This window comes from Musa acuminata, chromosome BXJ1-7, assembly GCF_036884655.1.
Source record: "Musa acuminata AAA Group cultivar baxijiao chromosome BXJ1-7, Cavendish_Baxijiao_AAA, whole genome shotgun sequence".
Lineage (NCBI taxonomy): Eukaryota > Viridiplantae > Streptophyta > Magnoliopsida > Zingiberales > Musaceae > Musa > Musa acuminata.
In genome coordinates this window covers 3,076,413-3,103,717 of record NC_088333.1, presented here as the reverse complement: position 1 = coordinate 3,103,717, position 27,305 = coordinate 3,076,413, and the positions used below count along the sequence as shown (strand labels likewise).

The following is a 27,305-nucleotide window of genomic DNA, read 5'->3' as shown; positions in this document are numbered from 1 at the left end:
AGGATTAGACAACATATCATGATTCAAAAGAAAAGATGGTATCTGATGTATAATTCAAAATAGTCTAAGAAAAAGTACAGAAATGAGAAGAAAATGGAATGTTCCATGAGTGCCGGAAAGTGATGCCTTCTTCATAAAATGACAAGTATGATGGCAGGACAAGTGAAGCAGGGGAAAGCCAAGATAAAAGACAAGAGGGACAAGCAGGCAGGGAGATTAAACAATTGAAAGCTTAGAACCGAGCGCTGCAATTTGAAGGTTTCTTGGCCTTCACCAACCAAGGTAGCAGCCTATGGAGATTCTCACTGGAGCAAGCATCTATCAACATGATACTATCCAAAGGACATCTACTGTTAGCAACACACAATTTATCAAGCTACAACAATCTAGCATCGGAAGTCTATAATTGTCTAAAAGAAGACTCAAATTGCTAAAACTGACCACAGTGAGTAAAATTATCGAGCTACAGCTTCCAACAATGTTTGGATCTTTTTCACACATGTTTTCCTGTCACAAACAGCAATGACAGCTTCCAACAATGATGATGACCATAGCAAACTGACAAGTCCAGACCATACTAACCACTTAAAGTCAATCCACATGAAAGGGACCATTTTTTCCTGCCCTGTGGACCCTCTTTTCATATTTTAGATGCTTACAAACAGCATTCACAGCTTGTTCATTCCCAACAATCATCAACAAACCTTCTTGACACACTTCAGTGAGTGTGACTTGCAACATCATTGACTACTTAAGCTTATAAAAGAAATGGCCAATAAGTATACTTTGCATCAAATAACCTTGAAATAGAGGAATTTAAAAAACTGAAAACCTGATCATTGACTTCTTGACCCACATTCCAAAAGCAAATTCTTGCTCACAACAAAACGGACACAAATAAGTTTACCTGCATCAACATGCATAATACAAAGACTATAATGCAAGGTCTGGGATAATGTAATTTGTTCACAACATTGACTACTTGAGTTGAGAGAAAGATGACCAAATATACGAAGCTCACCTTAATGCACGGTCTGGGATAATGTAAGCAACCTTTCCCTTCAAATAACCTTCAAATGAAAGAGTTCATAAAACTCAAAATCTGATCAGTGACTAAGGTCTACCATTCCAAAAGGCAAATTAAATTCTTGCACACAACAAGACAGACTCGAAGAAAATTTGCTTCAATCAACATTCACAGTACAAAGATTATATTACCAAACCTAATTTTGCTTCCGATATGTTCGTGGCTTTTAATAATCAGCAAAAATATGCAAAACCTGGAAGATATTATTATTCATGAAGTTTGAGGTAGCGAGCTTCCCTAGCTCGAGGACGAACTGATGAAGTTACATGGATGAATCAGCGTAGTAGGGCGAGGTAAAATGGCAAGAAGATAATTAAGATGGCAACCTGATGCTTCACCAAGTTGCCGGTAGCATGACAAAGTAGACCGGGGAGAAAACCTCCGTTTCTCCACCAAGAAAAGGAAATCGGGTGGCGATAATCTTATAGAGGCTCAAATCCTATCGCAAGCCAGACGAGAGGGCCATCAGTAGGACGGCGGCCTGCTCCTCTTCCCCAGGTACGTTTCTCCTCCTCCTCCTCCATCTCCTCCGTTTCCCAATCATGGATATCTGCTTCCACAAACCCAACCCAGACATCTGCATCTTAAGATACACACCAAACCTCTTCCGGCCTCCTCCGTCGCTGATCTCTCTCTTCTCCTTCTTCACCTTCATTCCGGCTTCCTTTACATTCTTCCGGTACCGGATCCCACAAGCGTTGCAGAGCGACTGCCATCGCACAGATCATCAGATCAACAACGTAAAACTCGAACGAAACAAGCGGCAAATCCGATCGCCAATCAAAGACCGAAACGACTCAGGGATAGTACCTTGGGGCCAGTAGGGCCAGCTCGCCAGAGAGGGGTTTTTGTGGCTCGGCAATCCGTACAGCTCTTGATCTGGCGATCGCTGCTCCTCGGATTTGCATCACACGAAGCCTGCAGATGGAATCGAAGCAAGAAACAACACACCACCGCAAACAATCGCATGAATCACCAAACATGAAGAGCGAGCAAGACCACGACACAACAAGAACAGAAGCACAACAAGCCTTACCATGTCACTTAGATCCATCATGCCCTGATTCACTGTGATTGGTAATGGCCTCCGCTTTCACGCATCTCCTCTCTCTCTATATATATAGTGGGGGAACGGTGTGAGAGAGAGGCGGAGAACTCCTGAGAGTCAAGAGAGTGGAGGGAAACAGAAAACAATAGAGGGAGAGAGGCCAAAAAAAAAATGAATTATTTATCGTTAAAAAATACACCGTGGAGTAATATAATAAGATGAGGTGTCACCGCATTAGGCATCCGGCCGAAGCCAATGAGAGTACGGAGAGAAAAAACGACCGGCTTATTTAATTCCCCGTGAGGGTACACCTTACCGCATCAACGGACTAGGCGGACGTGAGAAGAAGCGTGGATCCGCCGTGTGGACGTCGAGCAGCAACGACTCGCTTTTCACGACGTGGAGGGTTCTGACTGCCCAATTGGAGGAGCATTCAGTGGGACCAAAAGCAAGAATGTGCATGATACATGGTCGTTTGCTGCTTGGTTTCATGTAGCTGATCCCTGCTCCTGAGAAGTGAAACTACGACGGAAATGGGTAAAACACTTGAATTGAGCTACGCGCAAGGGTGACGTCTGATCGAGATCTGACGGCGCAGGTTCAACTACAAGATACGTGTGCTTATTGGAAGCTTCAAAATAAAGAAAAAATAAATTGTCATTTGCTAACCTAAAATAATAGCATAGTATATAAATAAAAAGAAAAATAAAAATAATTATAAAATTTGAAAACCAAAGGTGGTTGAGGTAAAAAGTATGATTTTTTTTGTAAAAAAAATAAATAACGAAGGTAGGATTCAAGAACAGTGTTCATTTCAATCGATATATTTTATGACACATCGATAAATTATTATTTTTTTTATAGAGATAGTTGATCCAACTTTGATATTAAAAAAAATATTAGAAAATAAAAAGTTAATAGATTAATGAATATGTGATTCCAAAATTATATTTTTATGAAGAGTAAGAAAAATATGAATATTATTTTTCTTAAAATATTTTTTCATAATTGTTATTGATAATTCAATAAAAAAAATATATATTTATATATTTAGCTTTTAAACTTTCTTAGTGATCTACCTAAAAAAAAATGTTGTTTTCTATTGAGTAAATGATCTACCTAAAAAAAATGTTGTTTTCTATTGAGAAATATTTACTCGATGCATTATATTGATTCTATGATGGAGTATAATATAGCTCATTTTATTAATATAACATCATAAAATATGCCAAACAAGCATCATAACCCAGTGTTGATATTGCAATGCCACAAATCCACCAACAAAGAACAAAGAACCATGTTAGTCCAAGGAAAAGTCAGCTGCTAATCTGATGAGAAGTCGTCCATCATTGCAATATCAACACTGCTTCGCACCACCATCCATAGATACAGTAGCAGAACCAAGAGATCATCCTCCTCACTGCGTCCTCAACTTGGTGTACTCTCTGTTGGCCTTGGCAAGCTTCGAGCAGCAGCAAGAGAGGAAGGCAAAGAAGGTCGAGAGGGCGCACATTGCCCACGTGATCACCACCAGTAGCCACTCCTTGATGCTGGCCTTGGCCGGGTGTGTCCTGTCCGCCACCACCAGGGCCCGGAAGATGGCCTCCGCGACGGCGTAGGACGTCGCCGGGTCCATCTCGTCCACCGCCGTCCCGTACTCGTTGAGGCACGATATGTCGTAGACTCCGTTCGTCTCCGACACGCCCAGGTACTCGCACGTCTTCACCCGCGCCTGGATCCTCTCCTCCGGCGATAGCTCGTCGCCGTGCGTCAGCACCAGGATGGGGCTGTCGGCTGTTCAGACAAAAACGAGTGTTCGATGAAATGCTTCGGCGGGATTAGAGGACGAGGTCGGGTGTTGTGGTGAGACTTACTGGGGCTGATCTTGATGGGAGGGTAGTGGAAGAGGTCGCGGGTGGCTTCGAGGGGGCGGGGGTCGCCGGAGAGGAGGGAGTGGTGGAGCTCGTAGAGGTTGGCCACCACGACGGGGCAGTTGACCCGTCGGCGGAGGAAGCGCGTAGCGGGGGGCGCGGAGGCGGGAGCAGGGGCGTCGGGGGGGTTTGCGCCGCGGCAGGGCTGGCCGTGGCGGACGCCCTCGTTCATCCACTCCGCCACCTCCTCAAGGCCGTCGGCCATCCGGTCGCAGTCGAGGCCGCGGGAGTCGAAGATGCAGAAGCCGCTCCGCATAGACCGCAGCACGTTGTGCTCCTCCAGGCACTGCGTCCGCCCGTCGTTGCCTGCGAAATCCCATCCTCGGATCAGTGAAAACAACTACAACCCGTAAGGGAAAGAAATCTATCGACAAACGAGTGATCTCTCCGAGAAGAGAACCAAACGAGCGAAGACTATCCAGGCTGACAACAACTGGAACCGACGCTTGGCAAGAAAAGTCGAAGCTCATCAAGGAAGCACTCGAGAAGAAGGCAATAAAGATCGAAACTTTTGCAGAGAACGATGCAAGACGAAGCAGAAAGATCGGATCTTAGAGGTCTTTCTACAGGAAGAAACAACTACCAGCGAGAGGGATGCTCTGAGCGAAAGGCAGGAATCCGGCGCGACCGAGAACGCAGTACATGAGATCCACCAGCGCGGTCTTGCCGGTGCCGGCAAGCCCGAGCAGCAGGATGGTGATGACAGGGGGGATGTCCGTCTCGTGCTTGGGAATCCCACCGGCAGGGAGCCAGAGGTCGCCAGCATTGTACGTCAGCAGCTTGTGCCGGATGTCGTCGAGGGACACGTTGGCTGCCGCCGCGAGCCGCTCGAGCTCCCTCAGGACCCGCACCCGAGGCGAGGCAACCGCGCCCCTGGATCCCGCGGCGGCCTCCGTCCTCCCGCCTTCGCTGTCGCCGTCGAACTCAATGAGGGAGCGCCACCAGCAGTTAGCCAAGGCCGCGCTGGCCTCGCTGGCGTCGTCGCCTCCCTGCACCGAGCTGCGCATCCTCCTTTCTTCTCTCACCTCTGCCCTCCTTCTCGTCCTCCTCTTCTGCGGTCGCCTTCTGCAACGTTTCCTTGCCACCGCTGCCTCTATAGCCGTCATTTAAGCGGAGGTTTGGTTCGGGGAAAGTGCGATAAAGAATTAGATCGTTACCGGACATCCACAACTCATAGCTTCTACCGAGCCAAAGAAGATTCCGATGAACTTTCTTGCGTTCAGAGCAGAATAAGCCGTAAGCTCCAGGACGAGCCAAGACGACAGCGTACGTGCGGATGCCGGTGCTTCTCAGTAGCTCACTTGCTTCAAAGAGGAGAAAGAAATGGCCAGAGGGGGCCAACAGTTCCCCTATTGACCACGTTGATGCCATGGCTTGGACTGAATCCCCGAGGTTGGTGCGGAGAAGGGTCTGCGCAGGTGAGCTCAAAGAGACGTAGAAATGGCACGGCAACAACTACGTAAGGCAAAAAAGGTAAAAGATAAAACCAATGTTCCCTCCTGTTTCTACTGTGAAGCTTTGGGTGTTAGCGTGAGAAACTCATCGGGAAACCCATCGCCGCCCCTCCTCTCCCACTAGACGTGCTGCTTCCCCTTCTGACCGTCAGCTCGAGGCCGCCGCTGCCTCGTCCTCCTCTCGACCCTTTCTTCCCATATTAGATTAGCTAGTCAGGTTACGAGAGAAAATATATTATTCTTTCAATTTTAGGGAGAGATTTTTTTTTCTTTTTAAATATTTTAATATTTTTACTATATTTTGGAGGATGCTTTGATTACTTTTTTAGCTTAAAATCCAATAAATTTAGCAAAGGTTATGTTCTTGACAAGTCTCTCATCTTTCTCATTGATTTATGCTTTGGGCTACTCTTGTGCACATTTTAGGAGTGACTTGGATGCTTAAAAGTATCATCGATAATATTGAGAAAATTATTCATATATATATATATATATATATATATATATATATTACTTTCATATTATATTTTCCTTCTAACTTTATTGTATATAAATCGATCTTGAACTGATTTGATTGGTATCGATTTATCAAAAATCCCTTTTTTGATTCGATTGATTGATCAGTTTATATGGAATCAAATCAATTTTAAATATGAAAACCAATTGCATGCTTTCGGTCTCTCATGAGCTAAATTACAAACGGACATAGATAGACCGAAGAGCCCGTTCCTATATTCCTCTCTCAATACACGAGACTAAATGACCTCATCAACTACTTGAACGACGTGTTGTTATATTATCCTACCATGTTAGCGAGTTTCAATTATTAAACGATTTCTCGAAATCTTACTTTCTTGAAAGGCTTAAAATTTTTTAAATATATTTATAAATATATTTTTTAAAAAAATATTATTAATATTACAAGATTTTCAAGATATTTGATTCTATAAGACAAAGTAAATAATAAATAAATTTTTATCATGGTTTATTTTGAAATATGTCAAAACCTTTACACATTTTTCGTTCGGAATCATTAAAAACATAGAATAAAGTTGACATTTTTTATTATCATTAAACTTTTTAATTAAATAAAACCAGTTACAATATTTATTAATTAAATAAAAAGATTTTTTCACATTTCTTTTCCTATAATTTGGGCAAATTTGGCACTCTATCAAACCCTAATCGACATAAAAAAAATCGGAAGTAATCGTATTAGCTCGATCGCGATCCGACTTCGCAACGTGGTCTCGCCGAACCAACTCGAATAACGGGCGACATGGGCCGAGCCGTCTCTGCATGGTCCAGCCCATTATAATAGGAGAAGATGATATTTCGATTTTGCCCTCGGAAACCCTAAGATGAGTGATGTACAAATAGACGCCTTCGGCCTCCGCCGCCGCAGCATTCGTCCACAGCGTTCTTCTGGACATCGCAGGAGAGGAGCACGATGGTGTCGCTGAAGCTCCAGAAGCGGCTCGCCGCCAGCGTCCTCAAGTGCGGGAGGGGGAAGGTGTGGCTCGACCCCAATGAGGTCAACGAGATCTCCATGGCCAACTCCCGTAAGGAGCTCTACTTTATGGTTGTTGATAGTCCTCGTTGTCTCGATCCGAATAGAGCGGCTGGATTCTAAGCCTATTGATCGCTTGGTCTTTGACAGAGATGACCAATTCCTTTTTTGTATCTCTGAATGTTATTTTTGCTTGTGGTTGAATCATGGTTGTTGGATGATTTCTTAGACTCGTCATCGTTGTAGATATAGTTTATCTTCTTAGGTTTATTACGTCTGGAGTTCTGGGGATCTTTTATGTGTAAAGGCCCGTGTTTTCGATGTATCCAGTGACGTTATTGCTCTGGCACTTCGTATGTGCAATTCTAAGTCTTTATGGCGACAATTCTTTGCGTTGTCATTAGTTGTTCGATAATGCATTGTCGCAATTTGATTTTTCTTCCAGAATGTTTATCCTCGCTTATGATTATAGAATGGTTGTAGACCAGCATTTTCCAGTTTTATCCCTCTTACAATTGCTAGTTATGTTATGGCCATTTGCTCTCATCGTGAGCTGTGAGAAGTCTTAGGATATATCTTTTGTGAACCTTTCTTTACCTTTGATGTAGTTTCTAAGGTTTATTCTTCACCCTTTAATACAAGTTTAAAGATTTTTGGATGATTTAACAAGCGAGATGCTAGGTAATTGCTGCAAATTTGTTGTGTGATGTATTTAGCGTATACTACCTCACCGAGTATTGATTGAAATGGTGCGTTAATGTACGTTATTTCTTGAATATTTTATGATAGTCGAACCTTTGATATCCTGTATTTGGGACTGGAAGGGGTTGTGTCAGATCCAGTTTGTTCTGGGTGAAATGCAGATACTATGGATGAACTATCAAAATCTCAATAAATTCAATTTGTTCATCTGATTAAATGTTGAACCAAGACCATTTGTGCAACCTGTTTGATAAACTGGTCCTGTTGAGTTGATTCAAAATGACATGGTTCTTGTCCTACTTACGCAATCTGATATGCTAGCATAACTCATTTAATTTGGTAGTTGAAAATGACACACCTATATTATTTGTCATTATAATTAAATTGTTGTATTGGGTTAAGATGGTTAAACTTTCGAATTTGATGTATCAGTTTGTAATTTATCTTTGCTGGATTAAACCTATGTAACTGTAAATCAAACCCACAAGTCCCAGGCCAGTCTTAAGTTGGGTTGGATCAAGGATTGCCATGATCTTATAGGCTGTAGCGCATGAGAATACGCGCTTTTGTCAAGTTAATACATTGCCAAGGAAATTTATTTTCATATTTGTTAATATGTTATTTTGATGCATTTAGCAGCTGAAATATGAAGGTTCCATATCTTTCTGATTAACAAGCTGGGGACTAGGATTAATTTTAAAGACTGCCTGAGTTGCATGCGAGTGACATACAAACCCAGGTTTTATTGTTATGTTTTTTGACACAATCTAGATCACATGAGTGCACTGTGTTTATACCTGTCAATTTGTTAATACAGGCGTATATTCATAGCCATTCCCACTCTTTTGCTCATGAATTTGTTTTAACTTAACAATCGGTTCACTTTGTATACTTCGAGTTCTGGATAAGATAATTTTATTCTTGCATTCTTCATATTTTCATCTCATTTTAATGGTTTTGCCAATGGGCATGTACAAGTATCACCGCTCGAATATAAATATTAGGTCAAGATTGAGAATGTGCTTGACATGAGAGGTACTTCTGGTGTGATCTCAATGTCAGCATTCAAATATATGGAACCAACTTAAGATTGCATGCATCTGATGTTTCTGTTTCATGTTGGCAGTAGGCTTGTGGATTGGGTTGCCTATTGAATTACAGTAACATGATCAAATTGTCCTTTAATTTGAGTATGTTCTTTTATGCCCTTTATAGTAAAAACATGAACTGTATAGTTGAGTTGACTCATTCTCTATTATTGGTGTGTGTATAGTAATTTCTGAATGTGTGTCTATATATACATATATATATATATGTATGTATGTATGTATGTAATAACTTCTGAATGTTTAGAATGGAGGAGCTGACAACACAAAAAGACTGCTGGAACTTTTGTGAATGTTATTTTGACAATGATGTACTTCATTTTGTAATTTTCACTTTTTATTTTATTTTTATTTTATAGTTTGTTGTTGTTTCAATGAAAATAGTATATTGTCATTGTCATTTGAGTTGAGATGTGCAAATAATTGGTGCAAAATCTTCTGTATTTTTAGGCTGGGGAAGTGTGGTATGAAAAAACCCTAATTGGACGATGAGAGTTCCTTGGGTAATCATCAATATTTTTACCATGAGTGATGAACATGGAAGACTATGGAAACCCAGTTATGACTGTTGTCATCTTGTGTGTAATACCTTGGTTTCAGCCTTTTCCCAAATATCCTTGATTAGGGTGAGGAGAAATGAAATGGAGCCATTAGTTTATAATGGTCATTTGCAGAAGAATTTTTAATGCTATTGTTTGTTTTGTCGATTCGTTATATTTAAGAATCTCATTTATCCATTGCTTTCATTGGACTTGTAATTATCTAATGGGTTCACGATGCAGGCCAAAACATTAGAAAGCTGGTCAAGGATGGTTTTGTCATCAGGAAGCCAACCAAGATTCATTCGAGATCTCGTGCAAGGAGGGCACTGGAGGCAAAGCGAAAAGGACGACATTCTGGATATGGTAATAATTTTGTTTTTTGCTCATCTTTGTTAATTTTATTGTAGTTTATCTTTATCTATCTATACATTTTGTTAATCTTTTTTGTCTCCCAGGTAAGCGCAGGGGAACAAGGGAAGCTAGGCTTCCAACTAAGGTGCTTTGGATGCGCAGAATGCGAGTTCTCAGACGGTTGCTTCGGAAGTACCGTGAATCAAAGAAGATCGATAAACATATGTACCATGACATGTACATGAAAGTTAAGGGTAATGTCTTCAAGAACAAGAGGGTGCTGATGGAGAGTATTCATAAATCCAAAGCTGAGAAGGCAAGAGAGAAGACATTGTCTGACCAGTTTGAAGCCAAGAGAGCCAAGAGCAAGGCCAGCAGAGAAAGGAAAATCGCCAGGAGAGAGGAACGCCTGGCTCAGGTCCAATAATTTTTTATATATTGTTTTCTTTGGCGTACAATATGCAGCATACCGGATTTCAACTGTTCTTTTACTCATTCTGGATGGTTACCCTGTCTGATTATTAAAATTGCTTTGCCGGTTGTATTTTTCCTCGAAACTAAAGTTTGTTTAAGCTGCTAGTAGTTTGCGACTGTTGAACTCATTAATCTGTTTCGTCATTGTGAGCAGGGGCCTGGAGACCGAGCACCCGCAGGAGCTGCTTCTCAATCCGAGTAAGGGATCTTTCCCGTGCAACTTTTACCCAGAGAACTTGTATGTTCGTAATCTAATGTGGGAAAGTGTTTCTCATGCAGGGCTCCCAAGAAAGCTAAGAAGTAAAAGTAACAACGCCGAGAACTATTCGTCGCAGAATAGGTACAAGTGGCTCGTGGAGCATTCCTTATGTTTCGTTTCCAACTGTGAGATGTTGCAAAAACTTGTCGAAACTTTTTATTCCGCATCTTTTAGGGCTTTTGATACTTGTTTGTTCTGATGGAGTTGGATAAACTTGTGTTATTTGTCAGTTTTCAGTAATGGTATTACCCATTTTTGATAACCCTGGCTAATTTTTTTGGTGTGTCAATCTTTCTCTTGCTCGTGTGATAAGTTAAGCAAGTGGATTTCAAATCCAGCATATACTGAATCTTCTGATTTTTGAGGCCAATATTTGGTTTCATTCACCATATTTCGTGGGCATATTTACTCAAAAACAGATTTGTGACACAACTCTTTAAGTTTGCCTCCTATAATAATCTTTTGCAACTATGAATCAGTTCTTTAGTGTTGTTTCTGAAACTAAGCCAAGCAGAAGTAATTCACAAGAAGGTTTCCTCACGAAAGAATTGTACCCTCAGATATATTTGATATAAATTTGAAGCTGTCCTTTAGCGTGAGACCATGAGACATGGCTGTGGAGCCTTTCATTATTAACGAAATAAAGAACATGAGACAATGAACTCACAGTGTAGTTATTCTTTGTCGTTTGATCATTAATATGACAATTATAACTTAAAAACGATATTAATCTCTACCTAAAAATGTTTAGAAACATGTGGAATCAAATAATTGGTAAAAATGTTAGAGAAAAAATGAATTACTTTTAGGGACAATTTTCCCAAAATATTTTCTCATTTTTATTTTTTTCTCAATTTGTATTCATTTTCCATTTAGTATCTCTTATTTCATAAAAGAAAAGATAATAGCTTTGCTCGTACACCCTTGTACACCCTTGCCCTCGTCACTATCATTGCTCATGTGCTATCGTCATCGTCCTTGCTCATGTACCTTCACCTCCTCGATCATTTTTCTTGTGATTATTAGTTCATACACCCTTGCCCTCGTCACTATCATTGCTCACGTGCTATCGTCATCGTCCTTGCTCATGTACCTTCACCTCCTTGGTCATTGTTCTCGTGATTATTAGTTCGTACACCCTTGCCCTCGTCGCTATCATTGCTCATGTGTTATCGTCATCGTCCTTGCTCATGTACCTTCACCTCCTTGGTCATTGTTCTCGTGATTATTGTCACTCGATATCGATTGCCCATGCGCCATCATCCTTGCATATGCACCTTCACCTTGAGTTGAGATGTTGGCTATAGAAAGAGTCGAATCGAATACCGGGACGAAGGAAATTAGTGATCATCTTCCCCCCTCATTCTCTGCAATGTTGAAGTATCGCATCTCATAAACACTGCGACCTTTGTTGGAAGCAATAACTGGCAACCAACCCCGCACATTGTGTTTCTTCAAGTACTTCTTGGTCAGATACTTTTGAAGTACCTAAAAGTCAGCAAAGTGAAAGCTAAATTACTTGGCAGACGTACTGCAGCAGATTAACAGTGGTAATGACAAAATCATGCTTCATGAGCTTGAAAGGATCACAAAATTGCAAATGCAGAAAGGTGCAGTAAGTCAAATCTTTTACAATATCAACTCATATCACTTGACATTTATTAGCATCTAAGAAAAGGATTCCAGACAACAATATTCCAAAAAACAACTCAACAAAAGCCGGAAAATCTCTTTGAATTCGATAATCTAAGTTCAGCTTTGGTTGCAGCCAGGGAAGAAAAAGGTGGATCATTATTCACAGAAAAGTGTTTCATTCCCGAATTCAAGTGTCTCCTCATGCAAAGCAGAATGACAAGGAGGTTTCAAGCTGGGTATTGTTCTCTGAAGTTAAATAGTGGTAAGAATTGGTAGATGATTTACAATTCAGCTCCCAAGCAGTTTAAGAAGGATATCAGCTAAGCTTTTCTTTTAGCATGAAATTTTTACCATGCCCTTGATTACAATTATGACAAAAATCAAAATAAACCCTAAAAACTAGATGAATACATAAAATGTAGCAAGATTCAAGTGCTTCTCAATTTGTTGCAAAGCAGAACTTGATGTTATCATCAAGACAGTAATAAAAAATTCACATATGAAAAAAGGATAATATGTTAATACTTTGGCAAACATATTAAGCATTACTGTTTTCAATTGGAGATGATCATGAACAGATAAAAGAGTCTTAAACTTTTTGATTCAATTCATTTTTTTTTTCCTGCTTTTTGTTTCCTGATAATGAATTGTCTTCATGTAATCATTTGACGAGTACAACATTCCTAAACACATTACTATGTCTAAATAAACATGGAGCCCCTTGCACATCTAGTACAACACAATTCAGTCTTGGAGTACCAATGCAGGTGGTCAGCAACTAGCTACAATACTCAGAAAACGTGCAAGCTACTAACTTTTGAGCAGAAAGTCCTACTGACAACCAATCCGATGAAAGACGAAAGCAATGCAACCAACAATTGATAAGATGAAAGCTGCATTAGGGCAGAGAACAGGGAATGCTTTGTGATTACCGCTTGGAGAAGAGCCCCTCGGATGTGACGGTGATCTTACTCTTGTCGCGGGTGACGGTGACGGAATCGCCGAGGGCACCGGCAAGATCCGCTCCTGGAGGAACTTCTCCAACGAGGAGATGTCCATGATCTTGTCCTCCACCGGCTTCGCGCAGTCTATGACGAAAACGGACCCCTTCTTATTCCCTCCCTTCGCGGCCGCCGCCCCCGCCGTCGCTCCGCGAACCATCGTCTCCGCCGCCGCTGCCAAGGATAGGACTTCGGTAACGAACAAGAGCGGCCCGATTAAAGTATTTAAACATGATCCGACCCGTTTTGATGTGACCAGCTGCGGATCGGGTCAAGTTCGGATCGATCCGGTCTCTACCGGGCCCATCACCCGATCATTTAGTGGATCCATCGCGGCGTGGAGTTCACCAGTGCGGATCGGGCAATTAAATTATCGTGTCGGATCAAACTCATCTATTCAACGTTTGATCCGATTAGCCTCGTTGGACGACGTTGCTTTCCCAGCCGAGCCGTAAAGAACGACGACGCAACAGAAGTAGCAATTAACGTCTTCTCGATCCGGAAGCCAAAGCGAGATAGAGAGAGATCGTCGAGGTTGATCGCGAGCGGTAGGCTCTTTTTCTCTCTGTCTCTTGCTCTCTCCACCGCATATATCTATATGCTTTGCATTCGTCGAGCCTTCGCCTCGATTTTACTGTCACTATTGATCTTTCCTTTCAAGCAATTTTCTTCTGCGGACATCGCATCCGTGATATTTGCCGTCCTGATGTGGTCTTCTAATAATAGGAGTCCTGTTTGAGTTATGGAGCCTGGTTTTGACTAAGCGGAGTTAGGGTTTCGTGTTTTGTTTGATTTTAGGGTTTTTCTTGTATGTTTTGGTTGGTTACGGGTTGTGTTTCTCTGTTGTGGATTGTTTTGATGTGATTTTCTGATTTTTTGCTTTATTCTTGGCTGCAATGGCGGATTTTTATAAGGGGGTAATTATAATGGGTTATATGTGTTGGAGTTCTGAAATAGCACATAGTGGAGGGTCAGGTTTATTGTTTGTTATCAATAATAAGATCTATTTGCAAGTTGGTAAGTCACATTTATCAGTTTGCAAAAGCGAGCAACTGTGGAAAAGCTGTTTTTTGCTGGTAGTCTGTAATTTACATTGCCAGAAATTGGCCATTTCTTTGCTTATCCTTTCAGTGAGCAATAAATCTACATATGGAAGTTATTCGACAGTTTGATTAGATCTCCAGCTAACGGTTCTACAAAAGTTATGGATCAATTACACTAACAGTCACTTTGTTGTAGGACCAATTTTAAGTTGGTATCTAAAGTTTAATTTCGTGTCAATTTAATCCTGAAAAATCTTTTAGTAGTTGCAATCGGTTCCTACCATCAGTCTTCTGTCCATATGTTCAGTCATGTCTAAAGGGTTTGAATTTCTCACCAAAATGTCTTGGATGTTCCTGGGTTAAGAGTTCTCTTTTTACATCACCATGATCTCCTCCTCTGTTCTTCATCTTTATCTCCTTCCTGTTTCATCATCAAGCAAAAAGGCTGCATATAAAGTTGAGGGCTCACACAAAAGATGTGATCTTATGCAGCATTAGCTAAAAGAAAGCAAGGCTATTTTTTATGTTTGTTCTCCTTCTTTGCTTATTGAGCGTTGGCAGTTAGGTTGACATTTGTTCCTACTTTTTTCCTTCTCTTTTTGCCTCCTTTCTTCTATCTCTTTTTGCAATAGCCATGATATCGGGAAGATGAAGGGTGAAGGAGTGAACTTTAGCTTCTATTGTATGTGTTAGAATTTGACATCACATACTTTAATTTGTATGATCTGCAATCTTTGCAGTTGATCCAAATAATTGTCTTTCCTAACTACATTCCATCATGTGTTGGAGACGATAGCTAAGCTAGAAGAACCACATTGAATTAAGTCTTGATGTTTGAGAACTTGATTGACATGAATTGAAGTTCAGGGACGAATTTGAACTTGGCCCTATATGTTTTATGTAATGACCAAAGATTTTTCCCTTAACCATAAAGCAAATTACCATGATTAATGTGTTGGTTTATTTGAATTACTTATTTCTTTGTTTGTGTAATATGATTAAGGAAATAAACTAAATTGGTTTCTTTAATGGTTTGGGCAAGTTAGGAATTTAGTCAATCAATTAAATAATTAAATAGTCTGAAAATTTTTAATTGGTATATTTCTTAATGAGTAATGTGACTTTTACGACAACAAGAACAAAAAAATCATAATTTCCAACCATATGGAGTCGACTACATATATCTTTTATTGTTATTGATATATGTAAAAATCTATATGTTTAGCTAAGTGCAGAGTATTTAAATATTTATTTATAATGATGTGACTCTTAAGAAGTAAATATTTTAAAATGTATTTTTGTGTGTGAAAATAAAATAAATATAATTTAAATATAAAAATTAAATCATTCTTACCTTTTGGGGTGGGCTCATCTTCTTCTATATAAAGAGTGTTTCTCCTTTCTTCATTCCTCATTGAAACTGGTAGCACGAGGATTGAAGAGTGGATTTCTCGAAGAGAGGTAGGTCCTCTACCTTGTAAAGTTTGATTTTTATTTTGAAATCTTTGATATTAAAATTATTATATTTTTATGTTGTATGATAATATTTTAATTTCGAAATTTATTATTAGTAAATAACGATTGTTGAATTTTGATGTTAGAATTATTGATTCATGACTTATATTTTAAGCTTAAATCATAAGTTGTTGAATTATACTTTTAAGATGTGATTTAATTGTTAAAATTCTTGTTTTTGGATTGAAATAATAGTATTAATTCCTTTAAATAGACATATCTTTGTTTCAAGGATTTGTGTGAATTTTTATGATCTAATTAGTTTTAAATTTGGGATCATGAATTTATTAGATTGCTTAATTAATGAAAAATAGATTTAGAAATTTGTTTTAATGAATTAACCCATGCCGCGATCCCTTTTTCCCAGCCTGTTGCACCTCAGCCTAGCCTACTACTTGGGATAGTCATGCGCCACACGCGTGACCAATTTGAGGCTTAGGTGGGTTTGTCCAATTTGACTCAGTAATATGTAGCTTATTGGGATTTGAACTCATTAGTTGATCGAACCAAACTAGTTTGATTGGTTCAAGTTGATTCGGAGTGAATACGTATCGATTTGATCGGTTCAAACTTATTTGACCTAATTGAAACTAATTAGATCCAAATTAAGTTCAAACTTATTTGACCTAATTGAAACTAATTAGATCCAAATTAAACTAGTATATGGTGATTTTATATTGGTTCAATAAGGATTTATAGGTTGGTTCGGTTAGGTTTTAGTTGAATTAAGTTTGGTTCAATTCAATTAGGCTATTCGAATTAGGGTTCAAGTCAATTGAGGATTGTTAAGAGATTGATACCTCATGTCTTTATGACTTGATGAATTTAAAAGCTTTATTTGAAGTTGTGATTTGGAAATGATTAGTGGTTTTTCATTATTTTGATATTAAGTCGATGATATTAATGTAATTGTTATCATGTGGTATATGTGGCTATGTTGAGTAGTCCACCTTAGAAATGCATCCTATAAAAGGAGTTACGGGCCCATCACAGTGCGTAACCACCAATGGATATAGTTTAATGGCTCATACACCAAATATGATTTCTATGATATTTTATTATATTATTTCCTTGAATGCATGCATGAATAAGTGATTGAATGAATGATCATAGATGATTCTATACCCTGTGAACGACAAGTAGGGTGATTCCCTTTAGGGATCAGCGGGTTGTCAGACGTGGTAGATAGATGGTTCCTCCATCCATTATTGAAACATGTCCTCACTTGGGTGGGCGAGGAACACCATTCCATCTACTGTTGAGAGTGCAATATGGGTTCTTCTTATCCACTATTGAGACTTCATCCCGTGGAGTATGTCTCTTCATTTGCTTTTGGGAGAGTGCACCATCTAGTATGATATATGCCTTTGTTGCGTTACTGTTATGTATGCCATTGAGATGTGATGCATGAAATTGATACATGATTTTGTTTACTGCATAAGACATATTATTGTTTATTTGATACATAAGTTTCATAATGAATTGATATGTTGTCATTTCATATTAAATTGTTAATATTTGAATATGTTTCATGAGTATTAAATATTATTTTTTATGATTTTTCGAAGATTCCTACCAGCATATATGGTTGCTGTTATGTTTTTTTATCTTATATTTTTTTTCTCAAAGTAACATGCTAATTTATAAGAGACCTGAGGCATTGGTGCAGTAGACTTCTTTGCCACTTGAGCACTCACAAGAAGTTGCGGCCCTTTTTCGAGTTGAAAATTGTAAACACGAGGATATTGAAAAAAAATGGGTCCTCTGTAAATCATGGATTTTGAAGTGATGGTTTATTTTTTTTAATCTGGGGTGTGACATTACAAGCTATTCATGTTACGAATCCAAGAGTTACCAATTTAGGAATATAACTTCAGCAGTGGGATCTGAATAATGGTAGTACCTAAGATGGAAATGATGTATTCTTTGGTTAGTATCAAGTCAAGTTTTAATTGATAGTCGGTTTGGCAAAGTTCATTCTTTTGCAATTTGTACTTTAGATTTGCTTGCAATAGCACTTTGTGGATGTTTTCCTTAAGTTTAATTGGGCCTACAAATAGTATTTGTTTGTGATTTTTCTTGTTCTTGTTTTTCTCCAGAATGGCTCGGTTTGCTGCAGATGCTCCAACAAGAGGTGGCTTCAGCTTTGATCTGTGTCAAAGGAATGAAATGCTGTTGAAAAAAGGCAATCAGCTTCCAACTTTTAGAAAGACTGGAACAACCATTGTTGGATTGGTCTTTGAGGTGCATGTGCTCTTTCATTCTTGAACAATATTACAATTGTAAACTGGTTAAACTGTATTATCATTTTTGTTTATTTTACCATTTAAGTCAAGTGATCTGTTATTCAGTTAATTATTAAACTGAAGTTCTTTTCATTTGCAATGTTTTGGTAAAGTGTTTGTTAATCTTTCTTTGATGCATGAGGTTTTCATTTTTTTTTCTAACTGTTGTCGGTTTATCTCCAGATTCTCCACGACATAGTTGTTAATGACATATTAATAAATTCATGATTGTATTTGGGCATCCATGCGGTGCCTAAATTGAGATGTCATATGCAACTACCTTCGAAATATTGTCTATATATTTGCAAAAACGAATCTTTCCTTTACAGTTAACCACTAACATATATGTTGTTTGTGTTTTGAATTCTGAATTTTGGCTAGGTTTTGCATGTCCCTTTTCATGCACGGGCTTTTTTTTTTGTTAGCTTGTGGTGAACAGTATCAATTTTTCTAAAATAATTTTGTGTTGCATATTGCCTTCCTTTTCCCAGTTGACTAATCCTGCAAATGAGTAAGTGATTGACTAATATTTCCATTGAGTCATTGGATAAATATTACCAGTTAATATTAAGTATGTTTTTGTATCTGTTGAAGCTACTTAATCTGATGTGGAGGATATATGTCTTTCTTCATATGCTCAAGGCATATTTAGTTTTCCAATTTACTTGAGGTGTATATGTTAAGAATATGCATTGATATACCAAAATACAGCCAATATGACAAATAAAATCTTAGTAAAAGTTCCATAATTTGGTTCAATATTTTAGAAGTTTTCTTTTATGTTGTTCATCTCAAATAAAAAAGCAGTGGAATGTCAGTCAATAAGACAATTGGGCGAACAGTCTCAAATGCCTGCATCGATGTTGTTCAACACATTTAAGAAAGAAGCTAAGGGTATTAGTGGACTGACATTCTTTCAACCAACAACTTGTTGAGGTTCAAATTGTTGTTCATAGATCACTCTTTATGATGCACTCAGAAACTGTTTTGATGGCTCTGCCAAACATATTGGTGGTTTGATATTTCCATATATTATGATTTCTGATTGCTTGTGTATCGGCTCTACTAATTATCATAAGTCATTTTATGAAATCTTAAAGTGTATAATAATGCAAATATCCTGTTTGGTTTATTCTTTCTCATATCAATACCAAACAAAACCAGTCTCTTCAGTGTTCTATAAAGTTTGTGAGGCTTGCAGAAAATGTATTAATTTGCTAGTTTCAAGTTAGTAAAGGATCTAAGGTTGTAAGTACTGATATATACACACCTCACCTGTTCTTTTCATTACTATTATTTCAGGATGGTGTTATACTTGGAGCAGATACAAGGGCCACTGAAGGGCCTATAGTTGCTGATAAGAATTGTGAAAAAATTCATTATATGGCACCAAATATTTATTGTTGTGGGGCAGGCACTGCTGCTGATACAGAGGCAGTAACAGGTAGGCTTTCCGGTGCATGTGACAGATGCCTACATTGGCCTTTTAATTTCTATATCACAATTGCATCACCACCAAATTCCAATCCTTTTTTGGCTGGGTTTAGAATCTCTACCAATTAACATGGATGATTTGTTTGATCTATCTGGTTCCAGATATGGTCAGCTCTCAGCTGCAGCTTCACCGTTATGCAACTGGTCGAGAATCAAGGGTTATTACTGCCCTTACACTTTTGAAATCACACCTTTTCAGGTACATATTGAATGGTAATCAAGTAGGGTCGTCTTTGAAATTGTTGGCAAGTGATTTACCAGTATAATATTAAAATTTTCGACAGTTACCAAGGTCATGTTAGTGCTGCATTGGTTCTTGGTGGAGTTGATATTACAGGACCACATTTGCACACAGTAAGCGCAGTTTTTGTGGCTGATTTTAAAATATTTATTTATTTACTAGATATCTGCTGTGACGTCTAATGTTGTAACTATTATGTAGGTATACCCTCATGGCTCAACTGACACTCTTCCTTTTGCTACAATGGGTTCTGGTTCTCTTGCTGCAATGGCTGTCTTTGAATCAAAATTCAGAGAGGGTCTTACGGTGAGTAAACAATATTAGGTTATAATACATCATATGTTTGCTGTTACTGTTGATGCTGAATAGCTAATCATAACCTATCCAAGATCTAATGTTTGATACGAAGTATTTGTAAATGAATTGCTATTAGCATAATGACCCTACAATGGACAAAACTGAGACATATTAACCATGAAGGCTGCACGACATTTTGCTACATGTTCTAGATAAGTTAAAACAGATTGTAACCCTTGGCAGGAATGTTTCAAGGGTAAAAATCTGTCTACTCTTAGAAACAGTCCTTATGGAGCTTCAAAGAAAATTAATGTATAGTCATTTATGTTTCACATATTCTTAGAAACAAGAAATAGTAATGATATTTTTTTTTATCCAATTTCTAAGTCAAAATTACCACTTGCATCTATTACTACTTTCATCTAGCCTTATTAGCTCTGAAAATGTCATAAGTTGTGGAGAAAGCAAAAAATTAAATTACTTTACATAAACTCAATACATCTTATCTAGATTCATATTCTGTTATAGTCGATATTTTGCCTCGATGACAAGGCCTTCATGATTTCCTGTCAGTTATAAACCATTAATTGTATTAAAGGATTAAGTGGTAGCTGTTGCATGCACCAAATATGGGGCTAGGTGCTGCATTTAAATAGTCTAATGATCAAAGACTCAAGCTTGCACTTTATTGGTGTAAAAGATGGAAGTGGCAATTATTATAAATGACCGAAGGGACTAACGATTGATATCCGGAACATGTAGCAGATCATTCAGTTCTGTAAGCCATTAGGTGAAATGAAAAGGCAGCAAAATGGAAAGGCCACAAGTTAACTGAACCAACCAAAGTACATCACTTGTATATATATGTATTTATAATCAAAATACAGCATATTCAATGTTTTATCCCTATAATCTAATTCTAAGCGTTTAGATTATTGAATTTCTATGTCTATCTTGCGATTCGATTTTCGAGAGTAAAACATATTTGTTATTACAATATGGTTACTCATAATTATAAAACTAAGTTAGAATTGGTAAGTGAAACAGACGAGTTCTACTCAATTAATTTTTAAGCTAAGTATAGCTCCCTATGTCAGTTCTTGTTGTTTACCCTACTTGTAGACATCCACCTTGGTTGCCCAAAAAAGCACCTTGTGGAAGGTAGATTCTTCTACCAGCCAACTAGCTCTTTAAGGTTATATGTTAAATCCTTTTTTTTCCATTGACTAGAAGTTCAAACTAACTCCAAAGGAGAAATTTTAAGTTGGCGGTAGCTGGTTTTCAGATCCTATCAAATATTCATCAGTGCTTCTCGAATTTGAGTTGTGTGCTATAGCTGACCCCATACCTATTCTAAGTAGCTTGTTGATGTTGATGATGTCATATCAAAATCTAAGTGTATTAATGGTGTACCTTTCCATATTGCATGATCACAATAGCATTTGCAATATAGGTTCTCTTTCGCTGCAAGTCTGAACTCAAAAGAGTTTTAACACTTATTATCACATCTCAAAGACTGGTGTTGACTGTGCAGAGAGACGAAGGAATAAAGCTTGTATCGGAAGCTATATGCTCTGGGATATTCAATGATTTGGGAAGTGGAAGCAATGTTGATGTTTGTGTGATAACCAGAGTATGGATCCGATTTTGAACTTCTCATTTAAATGTTTAGTTTGTCACCATCGTTACTAATCCAATAGCTTATGTTTTCTACTGGTATCAGGGCCAAACCGAGTACTTACGGAATCATCAGTTGCCAAATCCAAGGACCTACGTCAGTTCAAGAGGCTATAACTTTCTCAAGGGTCATACTGGTATGTGTTGGAATCCAAGTAATACTTTAGGAGGCTGAGAAAGCAAGCTAGGAATATCTTCTTCTTCTAAGCTTGGTTACACTAGCAGAAAACTTTAATTATGCTATCCGCATGATTGCAGAGGTACTATCTACCAAGATTACCCCATTGAAGTCGAAGGTGGAAGCAGCAGCTGAGGTGGATGCAATGGAAGAAGAGTGACGACCACAGTCATCATGACAAGCCCAAGCATATTTTGCTAGGAACAACAGTGCCCATTTGTTAACAATGTGTGTGTACTTCATGAAGGATGAATGGACTTTAATGCCATGGTTTTACCATTGGGCTTTACCAAAGTAGCAGTCTCATGTTTTCATATGTTACCATTGCTAGGTGCTCATTACTCTTGACTTAATTACAAACAAGAAGCAGAAGTAATGAAGTGAAATTGTCTTTGGTAGAAAATATCTGTTATTTTATATGACAAAAATGCAGGAACATATCTTACTTTCTTGGAAATATACTCTGTTTCGGAGCAAAGCTATGGTGAACCCAGCTAGCCCAACATTATTGATCCTTCTGTGATGGGGGAAGGAATTCACCAGCATTTTAATTCGCTTTTGGTTCTCCTGATTTGGATTGATACTGATCATAATACTCAACCACTACAGCTCCAGCTAAAGCCGCCAATGTTAGAGCCTGAGCGTGCAACCTGCACCCGATCATAGAAATGAGGTCGATAACAAAGTTTGCGTTCGTAATGCTAGAGAACAAATGTATCTATCGGGTTTGGAATGCCATTCTTCTTTAAACTCGTAGACCTTTACTGAAACCAATTGTTGCCTCCTCTATCTTTCAAGAATTCATATATGATTAAAAAGGTCTCTCGTTTATCGTCTCATACAAAAAAAAACGAGCTAGAACAATACGATAGAAGGCGGAAAAATGCGACAAAGATGTTAATACATGAAAGCAAGAGAGAGAACTCCTCCATAAAACCAATTCGATATGCGAGCAACGGCACAACAATGCGGCAAACCCTAACATCGAAACACCAGCAATTGCAATGTATCGCCAGCCGGCGGTGATGCCAGTTAATACATGAAAGCAAACCACGAACAAAAAGAATTATGGATTGAACAAATGTAGAAGCCACCGGAGAGGCAATAGATCAATCGAGACGAACCTGGCGTGGATGATCTTGACGCTGGGCTTCATATTAGACTGCGACCAGTTGTACGCGATCGAGCTCGCAATGCCGCTGAGCCAGAGGCACCGTTTTTGCCGGCAAAAGGACGCAATCGGAACATATCTCCCTCACGTTAGGAAACGAACGCGAGGAAAAGAGACGAGGAGATCCGATGGGTTACCCACGGTCCGAAGCTTGTGCTCGACGACCCACTTCCTTTAGAGTCTCGAACGAGCTCGGGCTCTCCCCCATCTCCCTTCCCCCTCTTCGCCCCGCTTCCTCTCCCTCGTCTTTTCTTGGTCATAACTAACACAAGACACGCACAACGAGGGGAAGAAAGCAACAACGAGGTCCTCTTGTGGTAAGAAGGGATGGCTCACGAGCGCCTCCACGTGGACGAGTTCGTTCAAACAGCACCCGCCTTTTCTAGCCGTCTCACGAACCTGTGGGACCCAGAAACTTCCAATGACAGTCAGAGAAGTATTTTAATGCTTGTTGGGCCCGCAATTAACTGCGGCCCAATTGCTTTCCGATCTGATCGAGCCGGGTTCGATCGACATCGAGCCCGAGAATAAACTGAAGTCATCGGTTTGGGTCGAATCAAATATCATTACCCTACAGGAGTTTCTATGCGGGAAACCATAAAGTTCGTTTCTTCGGGGGAATCCGATCGCCGTCCGAAATATATGCGGCTTTCCGCTGCAGCAGCATCCGAGGCCGTCCGTTCGGCATCAGACGCTTCAAAGGTGAGATCATGGTCAATTTTGGAGGGTCGATAGGGAAGGAAAGACGGGAGAGCCGTACGTCCCCCCAAACCCTCGTCGATAAATAGCGCCTTATGGGGTTCCGTCTCCCCCTCTCTCTCTCTCTCTCTCTGTCTCGCCTCCGCGTCTCTCGCCTTCTCCGGAATAGGGTTTGATCCGTTTAAGAATCATGTTGGTGTATCAAGATCTGCTTACAGGTATGCGTAAAGATCTGAAGATCTATTTTCTCTCTTTAGAGTGAGTGTGTTTCTATTGAGAGATCAATGGATTTGTGATGGTTAATTTATATATCTAACGGAAAGATTGGATCTTGGGGTTAAAGCTCCATCATAAAAGTTGCTTTTTTTCCCTAATTGATGTTCTATGTTTTCTTCTGTTTTCGTTCTGGATTTTGGTCAATCTAAGTGGCTTCCTGAGTTGGGCTATGTTACCGTGTCTACTCTCTTAAGTCCCCTCTGAGATCGAAACTTTGTTTGCTATGTGATCGTTATGCGATGGGCACAGTCGTAGTTGTTCTGAAGCGTTTTGACATATAGCTGAATTGGGTGTTGTTGGATACTATAAGAAAAAGCAGTTTTCACACCACAAACTACTCAGACCTATTTATGGCCTTGTGGGGTTTAAATCTAATGTCCAAACCTTGGATGTGGTAGGATCGAAAACTTTCTTGATGGAAAGATTATTTTTGCAATCAGTTTAGAAGTCAGATTATTTCTTTAGAAAATATTATATCATGATTTATGATGACGATTTTTGGTAGATCCTCATGTGTGAATCATTTATATATGTGTATATATATATATATATATACATAAATATATATACATATACATATATAGTATTTCACTTTGCAATTTCTAACATTAGCAGAGAATGCTTCACAATGATATCAGATTCCTCGACAAATATGCGCAATTCACTTTTGACTTGGTTGGGTTATTTTAGGTTTAAATTTTTTGCATACCTTGGCCATTGACTGCCACAAGATAAGAAACATCAACTTCTTGCTGTTCTTGTCATTCATTTGATTTGGTGCTGTCTAATATTTGTAATTAGAACAGGTTATGTTGTTTCTTAGGGAAAAGTAAATAACAGTAGGTCAGTCATTTCATTACAGGTCCCACTTCTTAGTTAAATTTATGATATTTTCTCTTTTGCTCGTAAACACAACTTGTATGCACAATAATTGTTCCTTATGCTTTTCTCTTGTTTGCATATTGTATTGTAATCTGACTATAACTGTGTCCTCTTTTAGGTGATGAGCTCTTGTCTGACTCATTTTTCTACAAGGAAATTGAAAACGGGATGCTATGGGAGGTTGATGGGAAGGTCAGTATTTTTCATATTTCATGTGTCTTTGTGTTGGACCAATTTTTGTTACAACTTTAGCCTCTCTTCTTTTTTTTTTGTTGTATATTAGTTTCTGGAAGAAGGCCTTTTCTCCACTTTTATAATATCATCTAGGGTCTTTTCAGGATGAGCTAGTAATTTTGTTCCTGAATTTTCACTTTATGTTGCTCTAGTTTTGAGCATATTGTAATGATCTATTGGCAGTGGGTGGTTAAAGGGTCTGTCGATGTAGACATCGGTGCAAACCCTTCTGCAGAAGGTGGAGAAGATGAAGGTGTCGATGATACTGCAGTTAAGGTGGTTGATATAGTCGACACATTTAGACTTCAGGTCAATGGTTTTTTTTTTTTTTTGTGTTAACGACATTTATTTACTTTTAATTGGAAATAAAATACTGAAGTCTTTTTTATCATCAATAGGAACAACCTCCCTTTGATAAGAAGCAGTTTGTAACTTTTGTGAAGCGTTATATCAAGTTATTGACACCTAAACTTGACGAGGAGAAACAAGAATTGTTCAAGAAACACATCGAGGGAGCTACAAAGTTCTTGCTATCAAAGCTCAAAGATCTACAATTGTAAGCATCAATTTTTTTATATCAGCATTCAGTACCCTTCAGGTGTTATATTGGGGAAAAAAGCAACAAAAACAGGATTCAATCAAGCCTTAAATTCTTTTTTCCCCTAATTCTTCTGCACTATCTTATTGCTTCTCATACATTTCACTACAATCCCTTTGAGAAAAAAGAGTCTCCGAAAGACCCTCTGTCTCTTACTCATACCTTATAAAAGTATTGATATTGTCTATAAAGATTCTAATGAATTTATTATCATTAAGTTAGACTTCAATTTTTTATGAGGGTTATAATTTTTGTGGGATGGTATGCACATATTTGGTAAGAATTATCGTTTAGACAACTTGTTATAGATTTCTTCAGATTGAGAGCTGAGATAGGATTCCTGCTGTGTCTCGGAAAGTGTTCTCTCTATTTTTGTTCGCTGCCATAAATGCACCTTATGATCTCTTTGTTCCTTACAAATAGTATCTTTTGCAGTTTTGTGGGCGAAAGCATGCACGACGACGGAAGCATGGTCTTTGCATACTACAAGGATGGTGCAGTTGATCCAACATTTATATATTTTGCCTATGGTTTGAAGGAGGTCAAGTGCTAAACAAAATGCTGCATGTACTATGAATATCCTGGTTGCTCAATTTTAGTTTTATCTTCCTACTATTATGAAGAATATTCAAAATTACGCTTGGTCAAGTTTATGTTATTTTCTTATAGCTGGTTTTGAGTGTTGTCCTGAATTTGCTTTCAACTAAGTTAATGAAGACTTCATTTAAAGTTTGAATCTAGGAACAGATGTTCTTGTTTGGCATTTTACAGTAGCTTTTAAGAAAGATGAACTTAGATTCTTGCCGAATTCTTTTTCACTTTTGTGTGGCACTATGCAATTATTGTCAAATAGCAATATGGATGATAAACATTAGCCTATCATTAGCTGTTAGAATAATTTGCAAGTGAGGTGAACCATGATCTGACAATTTAAGTTTTGTGGGATATGCTACCTTCTGTAAGCAAGTAGCTTCATACTTCCCATCAGCATCCCAACCAAACATGAAGCCCCCTCCCATGTATCATAACCTAAAGTAGTACATACAGTAGGAGAAAGAATAAAAAAAAAATCATATATCTTTATCTCATGAAATTTTTAGACAACTTAGATCACTCATAACTATGACAAACTTCAGAGAGAACTAACAAAGACATTATTCCTTTGTCAATTATTCTTATGTCTGAATATTATCACAGCCTGACATCATTGATACTTCTGCTTTAAGGTTCTCCATGACTGGTGGGTATCATTAGCTCATATGCAAGTTTTAAATGAATTGATACATGCAAAATGTGTAACTTGCAAGCTGGAGCTTGACAGGATGAAATGATACAAGCTCAAAATGAAAGCAAAAGCCTTTGTCTAAATGCTTCAAGTACTAATTCATACAAACAATGATACTTTTGGATGGTCAAGCAAAAATGATCAAAGGATGAATGAACATGTATGTGTCTATAATATATATTTCCAAATCTCTTATGAACTCATTCAACCTCTTGGTGTTTTGATCTTCTCAAAAACAATACTGAAAAACATGTATGTGTCTGTACCACAATGAAAGGTTAGACTGATCAATGTGCAAAGATCAACACTAAAAAAAATGAGATGGCACTG

The 27,305-nt window shown here is 38.5% G+C and overlaps 5 protein-coding genes across 5 annotated transcripts; 3 read left to right on the top strand and 2 right to left on the bottom strand.

Moving 5' to 3' along the window:
• Nucleotides 1-1,037: 1,037 nt before the first annotated feature.
• On the bottom strand, nt 1,038-2,261 carry LOC103990708 (GATA transcription factor 16-like). Its single transcript, XM_009409950.3, has 3 exons — nt 2,124-2,261; nt 1,898-2,005; nt 1,038-1,796 (listed from the first exon to the last, which is right to left on the bottom strand). The coding sequence occupies exons 1-3, from the start codon at nt 2,142-2,144 to the stop codon at nt 1,527-1,529; spliced, it is 399 nt and encodes a 132-aa protein (XP_009408225.2). The 5' UTR covers nt 2,145-2,261; the 3' UTR covers nt 1,038-1,526.
• A 1,110-nt stretch (nt 2,262-3,371) lies between these two features.
• Nucleotides 3,372-5,123, bottom strand: LOC135679847 (uncharacterized). The gene is made up of 3 exons (XM_065193831.1): nt 4,650-5,123; nt 4,010-4,372; nt 3,372-3,929 (listed from the first exon to the last, which is right to left on the bottom strand). Exons 1-3 carry the CDS (start codon nt 5,071-5,073, stop codon nt 3,553-3,555), a joined length of 1,164 nt encoding a protein of 387 aa, XP_065049903.1. The 5' UTR covers nt 5,074-5,123; the 3' UTR covers nt 3,372-3,552.
• Nucleotides 5,124-6,916: 1,793 nt separating this feature from the next.
• On the top strand, nt 6,917-10,726 carry LOC135678231 (large ribosomal subunit protein eL19z-like). Its single transcript, XM_065190781.1, has 5 exons — nt 6,917-7,082; nt 9,621-9,743; nt 9,836-10,149; nt 10,360-10,403; nt 10,485-10,726. Exons 1-5 carry the CDS (start codon nt 6,971-6,973, stop codon nt 10,507-10,509), a joined length of 618 nt encoding a protein of 205 aa, XP_065046853.1. The 5' UTR covers nt 6,917-6,970; the 3' UTR covers nt 10,510-10,726.
• A 2,777-nt stretch (nt 10,727-13,503) lies between these two features.
• Nucleotides 13,504-22,308, top strand: LOC135678230 (proteasome subunit beta type-7-A-like). The gene is made up of 9 exons (XM_065190780.1): nt 13,504-13,648; nt 17,758-17,902; nt 19,246-19,387; nt 19,540-19,636; nt 19,722-19,791; nt 19,880-19,984; nt 21,510-21,608; nt 21,699-21,789; nt 21,911-22,308. Exons 2-9 carry the CDS (start codon nt 17,759-17,761, stop codon nt 21,988-21,990), a joined length of 828 nt encoding a protein of 275 aa, XP_065046852.1. The 5' UTR covers nt 13,504-13,648; nt 17,758; the 3' UTR covers nt 21,991-22,308.
• Nucleotides 22,309-23,763: 1,455 nt separating this feature from the next.
• Nucleotides 23,764-26,430, top strand: LOC135678229 (translationally-controlled tumor protein homolog). The gene is made up of 5 exons (XM_065190778.1): nt 23,764-23,918; nt 24,977-25,050; nt 25,276-25,401; nt 25,491-25,648; nt 26,126-26,430. Exons 1-5 carry the CDS (start codon nt 23,891-23,893, stop codon nt 26,241-26,243), a joined length of 504 nt encoding a protein of 167 aa, XP_065046850.1. The 5' UTR covers nt 23,764-23,890; the 3' UTR covers nt 26,244-26,430.
• The last annotated feature ends 875 nt before the right edge of the window (nt 26,431-27,305 follow it).